At 43.6% G+C, this 7,808-nt stretch overlaps 2 protein-coding genes across 2 annotated transcripts; both read left to right on the top strand.

The window, feature by feature from the left end:
• The first annotated feature begins 5,155 nt into the window (after positions 1–5,155).
• LOC147894681 (cytochrome P450 72A14-like) lies at positions 5,156–6,117 on the top strand. Its single transcript, XM_087385356.1, has 3 exons — positions 5,156–5,492; positions 5,580–5,806; positions 5,941–6,117. The coding sequence occupies exons 1-3, from the start codon at positions 5,156–5,158 to the stop codon at positions 6,115–6,117; spliced, it is 741 nt and encodes a 246-aa protein (XP_087241482.1).
• Positions 6,099–7,349, top strand: LOC147894680 (cytochrome P450 72A14-like). The gene is made up of 3 exons (XM_087384941.1): positions 6,099–6,147; positions 6,241–6,622; positions 6,831–7,349. Exons 2-3 carry the CDS (start codon positions 6,290–6,292, stop codon positions 7,266–7,268), a joined length of 771 nt encoding a protein of 256 aa, XP_087241067.1. The 5' UTR covers positions 6,099–6,147; positions 6,241–6,289; the 3' UTR covers positions 7,269–7,349.
• Positions 7,350–7,808: the final 459 nt, after the last annotated feature.

Here is a 7,808-nt window from a genome sequence, read left to right as displayed (position 1 = left end):
ATGGAGGGGAGGATGGCTCAATAGTCCTTTGGGAGCCCTGGGAAGTGGAGCATAACCAAAAACTGGAGAACATGGTGTGTCGTGTCCATGTCCTTCACTATAAAGCCATGGTACCAAGGAAAGAGGTACACTAGACGTGGGACAAGGAGGATGGGGCTCTACTCCATGAGTGTCGAGGTAGTGTCGGGGGAGCTCAGTTGAATGAGGAATACACCTCTTCCATAGATGGTGACCTCCTGGATGTGGTCACCCTCTAATGCTAAGCTCACGTGGATCCACTCTCACACCTGTCCCCTTGTAGGCGTGAGGCCCACAATTTTGCCCATGATTTCCTTAACCTGGAGGGATTGAACTACCTGCTATACTTGCTGCTTGTCAGCTGGGGAAAGAAGAACCTTAACAACTATGAGATTTGAGGGTGTTGCCATAGAGCCCCTCTAGCTAGACCAAGGGTCACCCCACCAAGGTTTTCTTCTGCCTTAACAAGCACAAATGCTCCCACTGCAAGGGGGAAGAAGAAAAAAGGGGGTGGGGGGGGGGGGGGGGGTGAGGAACAACGTTAGAGGGGGAGGTGGAGATGAGGTAGTGTTGTGAAGGAGGGAGAGGGCAAGGGTGGAGGTGGAAGAAGGAGGGGGGCAAGGAAGGCGAATGGGGGATAGTGGAAGGCAGAAGAGGAGAGGGGACGAGAAGGCAAGAAGGTGGAAGAAGTGGCGGGGCGGGGAGAAGAGGAGGAGGGAGTGGAGGAAATAAGGGGGGAGGAAAGGAGGATGGAAGGAGAAGGCGAAGGAGCAGAGAGGAGGCGAGGGAGAGGAGGAGGGAGCAGGATGCGGAAGAGGCTGGGGAGGTTGAGGTGATGGGGGTGGAGTTGGCGGGGGCACAGCGAGCAGGGGGGGAGGCAGTAGGGGTGGAGTGCGGTGGGGAAGGCGAAGGGCTACAGAAGGGGGCAGACAAAGTAGAGCAACCAGGGAGTCAAGCCATCCTCTCTTAGAAAATTCTTGGGTGAGATAGCCTTGAGCTTGGACATTCAAACATATACTAATCATAGTGAATTATGGTTAAAAGAGCTTATATAGCGGGTTGTGTACATAAATAATGTGACCATTTGTTACCATAATGTGCATATAAATGAAGTTAGTAAGTATTGAGATGCAACTTTCACCATCCTGAACAAAGTAAACCAAGTTTGTTATCTACGTATTAATGCAAAAGACTAAGTAAAAGGTAAAAAACATCATGATGAATGCTTGCTTGATGTCCTGCAAAGTCCCATTTTAAAGGAAGATGTTAATGTTATATCTATTGAATAAACTCATAATATATTGCATATTTAATTATTGCCTGATGCAATGCAAAGTCCCATTAAAGAAGATGATCTTAATATTATAATTACTGAATAATACAATATATTTAACTCCATCATAAATTCTCAAGCAAGCTATTTCGGAATTTATCTTTAGAAGCTAAAATTTTAATAAATTCTCTATCCCTATTTTTGATGGACTTAAAAATGGAACTAAAAAATGTGCTTTTGTTACATTAATTTAAAAAAATGTCTAAAAAGATGTTGTGTTCTATCAACTATTAGTTAATCTGCAAACATTTTTAGTTCTTGAACTACACGCTCAGGTGTAATTCTCAGCGATGGGTCATCTTCCATCATTCTTTTGCAAGTGACACCTTGAGACAATTAAAATGAACACACTTTGTGAGTGGATCCACATCCGCCTCCCCAATTTAAATATTTATTGTCCTAGGAATAAAATGGTATCACTTTGCCTTTTCCACCTTCATCCAGCTGCTTGTTTTTTTCCTTAGAAAAGAAACTTCTATTAATGCTTGAAAATAAAAAATACAGTGCTTCTAGCCTCCATAAAGAGCTGAAAAAAGAGTAATTTCCAATGGAGAGGATGTTAGAAGAAAAACCAACTCGTTCCTAGGGCATCGGCTCACTACCTAGGTTGCCTCTAGAACAGGGGCTTATAGCCACAAAAGTTTTCTATACATCCAAAGGAATTATCCCATGTGGAAAGAGTGTAGAAAATCCTTGTAGAAGGGGTCCTTCCTTTTCAAAGTCCCTCTCAAACCTAGAGTGCCACGTTCCCTAGTAGCATGCAACATGACAATGATATCTTGCCAGATGGCCACTAGGTAGCCGCTGAAGTCCTTGCATGTCCCCCCATTACCCGACTACAAACTTCTCTTTTTGAACTCGACAACTCCTCTTCGATGCTCGGCTTTGAAACCTATCCTTTCCAATTGACATAGCTAGATTGTGATGGCATGAGTGATGCTCGCCAATGCCTCTGTAGTATTTTGAGTGTAGATTAATACATTTAATCGGAGAGCTTCCCCAATCATCACTACTTGAAACAGCAGCAAACCAAGGCTTTGATACCAATGAGATTTTCCAAACGGAGAGACTAAAGAGGAAGTGGCTATGGCTGTAGGTTAAAGATGATGCCACTGGAGGATGCTATAGTGGTGAACCAAGCATGACCCCACCGTTTGAAGGAGGGGTGTTGACAGCATGTTGGACTAAGGAAGGGGGATCTCTACCCTCCATGCAAAACTTTGGAGAATCTCTACCTTTAATAGTTTGATGTTATTTTGGTCATCGATGGACAAGAGAGGGATGTCTACTTTGGATATTGAAGCTAGGCAGCATCAACAAAGAAGCACCAATGATGAATGGAGAGAGCATTGTAGAAGAAAACAACTTCAAAAAACTTTGCAAAACAAACCTAGAGCTCCTAATTGCTTCTCTGCAAAATCTCCGACCAAGTCACTTCCAATCATTGCAGCTTTGTTTCAAGCCTCTGATCTCTAGTCTTGCTTGTTGTTTCCTTCATGGAGCCTCCAATCTTTAGTCCCGAGGGGGCCACTATGTAAAAACTCCATTTAGCATGTGTGATTAAGGGATATTAGAGTGTTCTTGCGAGTCTTGTAATCAAAACGGAAGCATATAACATAGTGTGCATGGGAGGTTGGGGAGTGGAGAGGGTGCCATGTGGCATATCTATTTGAATGCCACATGGATCCTCTCCTTAATATGCAGAGTGTGTGTGTATATCTATATCTATATATATATATATATATATATAGAAAGAGAGAGAGAGAGAGAGAGAGAGAGGCATCTCTTTTATACTGTGTTGTAAACCAGAAGTATAGCTTCTAGAAGCAATGTTCAAATAGCATTGCATCCGATGCTCTCATTCTTGTCGTCTCTCTGATAAATATTAGGACTTGTTTTGGGAGTACCTTGGAATATCTATCATGGTGGACCAGAGAAACCTTTCTGCTATATAGGATCACAAGAAAGATATTTTTTGAGTGATCTCAAACTTGAAGAATCTAAACAATACTCTCTCATGTCTCATTTCATAATTCAAATTCTCACTCATATGTAAGGACAAGTTGCTAAATACCTCACCATTATGTTAAGTGCTTTTTTCCTATAGTTTGCTCATTGTTTGACATTTTTTTCTTTTCCCTATTGTTTGACATTTTATTGCTAAATTAGTACTTATTTTAAGGAAGTTTATTTCCAAGCAATCTTCACACAATATCACACAACATATTCAAATTGGAATCGAAATGTTCTTTTTTAAATTTTATATACTTGGTTCACATCAATGTTGCCCTTGACGAATGCAGTGACAGCATGTATGTCATAAGCTCGCATTGATATAGAGGGGGTCTCTATCATTTGTCACTTCTTTTGCATAAATTTCCAAAATGCATGATGCCATGTCCACTTTAGACTTTTAATATGTTGTGAAAGTTTGGCTATACTTTAAAAGCAAGAGTAGGCATGGCATATAAATCAAAGTGATTTCCATTAAAGCCATTAAAAACTAATTCCAACTCTATGATAGTTCCAAAATCATTTCAACCCCACACTTCTTATTTTAAATAAAAAATACTCCCAACTTATCGTTCTCCTTCTCACTTGATTAAACTAGATAAAACTTGAAGGCTACGTTCTACATGCCCCCCCCCCCCCTCTCTCTCTCTCTCATACGTGTTTGTGTGTGTTTTCTACAAAAAAAAAAGTAGGTGCGTATGTGCAAGTGCATGCACCGCACACACACACACACACTATATTGAGTGTGTGATCTCCACACCAAGTAAATATTGTTTAGCCGACAGGATCTTGGAATTGCAATATTCACTCAATGTTCATAGGGTGCTCGGATTAGAAACTAGGTCGAGGATCTAGAAATTGGGATATCAAGGAAGTTTCACCATCTAACCCAACGTTAGACCCTCGACAATGAGGGGAAGGTGTTGGTGCTAAGCCATGTTGGATATGCTTGGGTGAGGAGAAGGTGGCTAATGATGCAAGCACTAGCCTCATGGAAGACTTCATGCTAAGGTGTTTGTACTAATGGTGGGAGGGTGGGACTCTGTGGCTGCCTCATAAAGGCCACTATGGACTCTATGACTAATGAGGGAAGTGGATGCATGGTAGATCCAATGAGGGGATGTAGGAAGTTGGACATTAAGGTGAGTAGGAGAGAGGAGATACCCCTTGCAATGCATGAGGATGAAGACCCATTAGGGCCTTTATGGATTAAGTGTGATCTTGAAATGGTATGGGAGACCCATAGTGCTTTATGATGCAACTTGATGGGGGTAAAGTGTTGAAATGGTATGGGAGACCCATAGATGGGGGTAAAGTGTTGAAATGGTATGGGAGACCCATAGATGGGGGTAAAGTGTTGAAATGGTATGGGAGACCCATAGTGCTTATGATGCAACTAGATGGGGGTAAAGTGTTGAAATGGTATGGGACACCCAAGTGCTTATGATGGAACAGGTATGCAACTAGATGGGACACCCATAGTGCTTATGTTAGAGCTGAGATTTGTTTTGCCAAAAGTGTCTCAAAACAATGTGGTGTGTTTCATGAAAAGAGTGGAACTTTGTTTTTTCATAGAGAGCACCTCCTAGTCTTATATAGAGGTTCAGCTTGACATAACCTTTCATTTAAGCAACCTTATTTAATTAAAAAATAATAAATAGTGGAGATTCGCAAAAAGGAGATCTATTAAATAATGTTTGAAAGTATTTTATTTATTTTATGAGAAAAAAAGATCTTCCTAGAAATCCATATATACAAATTAAAGAGCGAGGGACAATGTGCATGAAGACGATGAAGTCATTCATGAGTCTTTTCGAGTTGGCTCGCCATAGCCAGAGCTTGCAGCTCCATGGCTATGGCGGACTGCTGCTGGGCTTGGTCGCGGTGGTCCTCTCTTGGTGCTTCCTCTCTCTTTGGTACTTCTACTGGTATCGCCCTTCCTCCCTTCGTCGCTCCCTCCTTCAGCAAGGCTTCGCCGTCCTCCCTTACCGTCCCCTCGTTGGCGACTACCGTCAGCTCAAACGCCTCGAAGCCCTTGCCCAGCTCTCCGACTTGCCCTCCCCCTCCGACCACAACATCCTCCCGCGCATCTTCCCCTTCTACCTCAACTGCTTCAACCAGCTCCGCGGTGTGTAGTTCCTGTCATTCGACGTGTGCTTCCGTTTTCACAGCTCTGATCTCAGTTCACTTACCATATCTGCTGCTTTTCCTGCAGCTGATAACTTCGTCTTCTGGTGGGGTACTGAGCCCACCCTCGTCGTCGGTAACCCAGAGGATGCCAAAATTCTCCAATCTGTGGACGTTAAACGGTTCATGAAAGCCGATGTTACCATCAAAGCCTTCCACCCCTTGTTTGGCCAAGGCCTTCTCTTGGCCAATGGCGACGCTTGGCACAACCAGCGCAACATCCTTCGTCCTGCTTTCTTTGCGGACAAGCTCAAGGTTTGCGAGGAGCGCTTTTTCTCGTCCCTAAGCTAGTTTCTCAAGTACTAGTTTAGCATCATCCATAATGTTTTGACACCTTATGCTGATCCTTGTCTGAAAGTCTAAGAGACCAACTGGTGTGCTCACAACAGGAAATGGTTACGGACATTTCGACCTGTGCATTGGAAATGGTTCGATCGTGGGAGGACGTCATCACCGAACAAGGAGGGCATTCGGCCGAGATTGAAGTTGCTCTTGATATTAAAAACACCACGGCCGATATTCTTGCTCGCACATCGTTTGGCTTATCATCTCCTCACAAAGCTTAACAGTAAAAACACTTTAATTCCAGGTTATCGGTAAGTCCCTCTACTTCTCGATTTATCCTTGGAAATCGTTTACCAACTAGCTCATTCTGGTTACGAAACGAGTGATGTGCGCAAATGTGACAGGTTTCTTCCCACTGCCGCAAATCGTAAGTGCGTGAAACTAGAGAAGATCATGAACAAAGATCTTCGTGAGATAGTGGAAGCAAGACGTAAGTCTGGAGCTGCTGGTTCGTACGGGTCCGATCTGCTGGGTTTAATGTTGGCCGCAGAGAACTCAGAACCCGACCGCAACGGCAAGAGGGTACGCCTTACCACTGAGGAGGTGATAGATGAATGCAAGACCTTCTTTTTTGCTGGGCACGAAACAACGGCCAACCTACTCGCATGGACAATGGTCCTTCTAGCGCAGAGCCAGGAGTGGCAAGAGCGAGCACGGGAGGAAGTGTTGGAAATCTGTGGCAAGAAAGGAGAGCCAAAGGCAGACCAGCTGAACAAAATGAAGATCGTAAACCCGAAAACTTCCCCTGTTTTGTACCTGCGTTAGTAACACCATCTTCATTTTTCATCTCAATTCGATTGTGCGAGCTGAAAACGCAGATGCATCAACTAATGCCATGCTAGCGTCCAGTTGCAGCTCTATCGTGTGGGAACTCTTAATGCAAAATTCCATCAACAGATCAACTGATGCTTTTGTTGACATGTTGTTGTTGCAGATGCAGATGATTCTGAACGAGTCGCTGCGCCTTTATCCACCAGTCGCACAGCATGGGCACCGTTTGTCGGTTCCAAACCAAGGAAGCTTCAAACTCGGGGAGAGAACGCTACTGTCAGGCACGGCGTTCACGATTCCATGTCTATATATACACAGGAGCAAAGAACTCTGGGGAGAGGATGCGGACGAATTCAAGCCGGAGAGGTTCATCAACGGGGCTGCGAAGGCATGCAAGAATCCACATGCGTTTATGCCGTTCGGAATTGGGCCGCGAATGTGCATCGGGCAGACGTTGGCGATCATGGAAGCGAAGGTGATGATGGCGACGATCCTTCAACGCTTCAAGTTCGACATCTCTCCAAACTACAAGCACGCCCCCGTCGCCTCGATCACCATGTCTCCCAAGCACGGCGTTCATGTCGTCCTTCATTTGCTGTGAGCTTATAGCCTACCTATAAGTCGTCCTTCTTTGAACGGAATTTGGGTTTTGCACACCTTTTAATTTGGATTCTTGGCCATAGTCTAGCGTATTTTCTAGAATTGTTTATGTAACTTATCATGCTATTTAAGTAGCTTAAATTTTATTTTCTCATATATGCGTTTCATGTATAGTCCAAGAGTTGTAGTTTCTTTTTCTTTTTAAAATTTTTTTTTATTAAAGCACAAATCCGAGTTTTAATACTAGGGTTCAGACCCCAGAAAAGATGCCAAAAAATGCGCATAAAACCCAAGGCCTGCACTCATAAGGAGAAAGGGGTCACCCTGTAATGGGGATGGAGCTTTATCATGCGTTTCATATATAACCCATGAGTTATACTTTCATTCGTAACTATTGAATGAAGCTTTCTCCGTGAGTTGAGTGCTCCTCTAGAGTACACTCTGTTGTCTTGCTTTCACTTCCACAACAACACAATGCATCCATAGATGCGTCTGGTAGATGCACAAAATAGCGGGCGCATCTATAAGCACTGATAAACTT

This window comes from Dipteris shenzhenensis, chromosome 14, assembly GCF_047967505.1.
Source record: "Dipteris shenzhenensis isolate YYH24624 ecotype China chromosome 14, Dip_SZ_1.0, whole genome shotgun sequence".
NCBI classification, from domain to species: Eukaryota; Viridiplantae; Streptophyta; class Polypodiopsida; order Gleicheniales; family Dipteridaceae; genus Dipteris; species Dipteris shenzhenensis.
The sequence above is the reverse complement of the archived record's forward strand: the minus strand, read 5'-3'. Positions and strand labels throughout refer to the sequence as shown.

Bases quoted from the DNA above. Each gene is read 5' to 3' on its own strand.
- LOC147894681 (XM_087385356.1), top strand. From the start codon at position 5,156: ATGAAGTCATTCATGAGTCTTTTCGAGTTGGCTCGCCATAGCCAGAGC. The intron at 5,493-5,579 runs GTGTGTAGTTCC...CTTTTCCTGCAG, and splicing joins CTGCTTCAACCAGCTCCGCG to CTGATAACTTCGTCTTCTGG. The intron at 5,807-5,940 runs GTTTGCGAGGAG...TGCTCACAACAG, and splicing joins TCTTTGCGGACAAGCTCAAG to GAAATGGTTACGGACATTTC.
- LOC147894680 (XM_087384941.1), top strand. From the start codon at position 6,290: ATGAACAAAGATCTTCGTGAGATAGTGGAAGCAAGACGTAAGTCTGGA. The intron at 6,623-6,830 runs GTAAACCCGAAA...TTGTTGTTGCAG, and splicing joins AGCTGAACAAAATGAAGATC to ATGCAGATGATTCTGAACGA.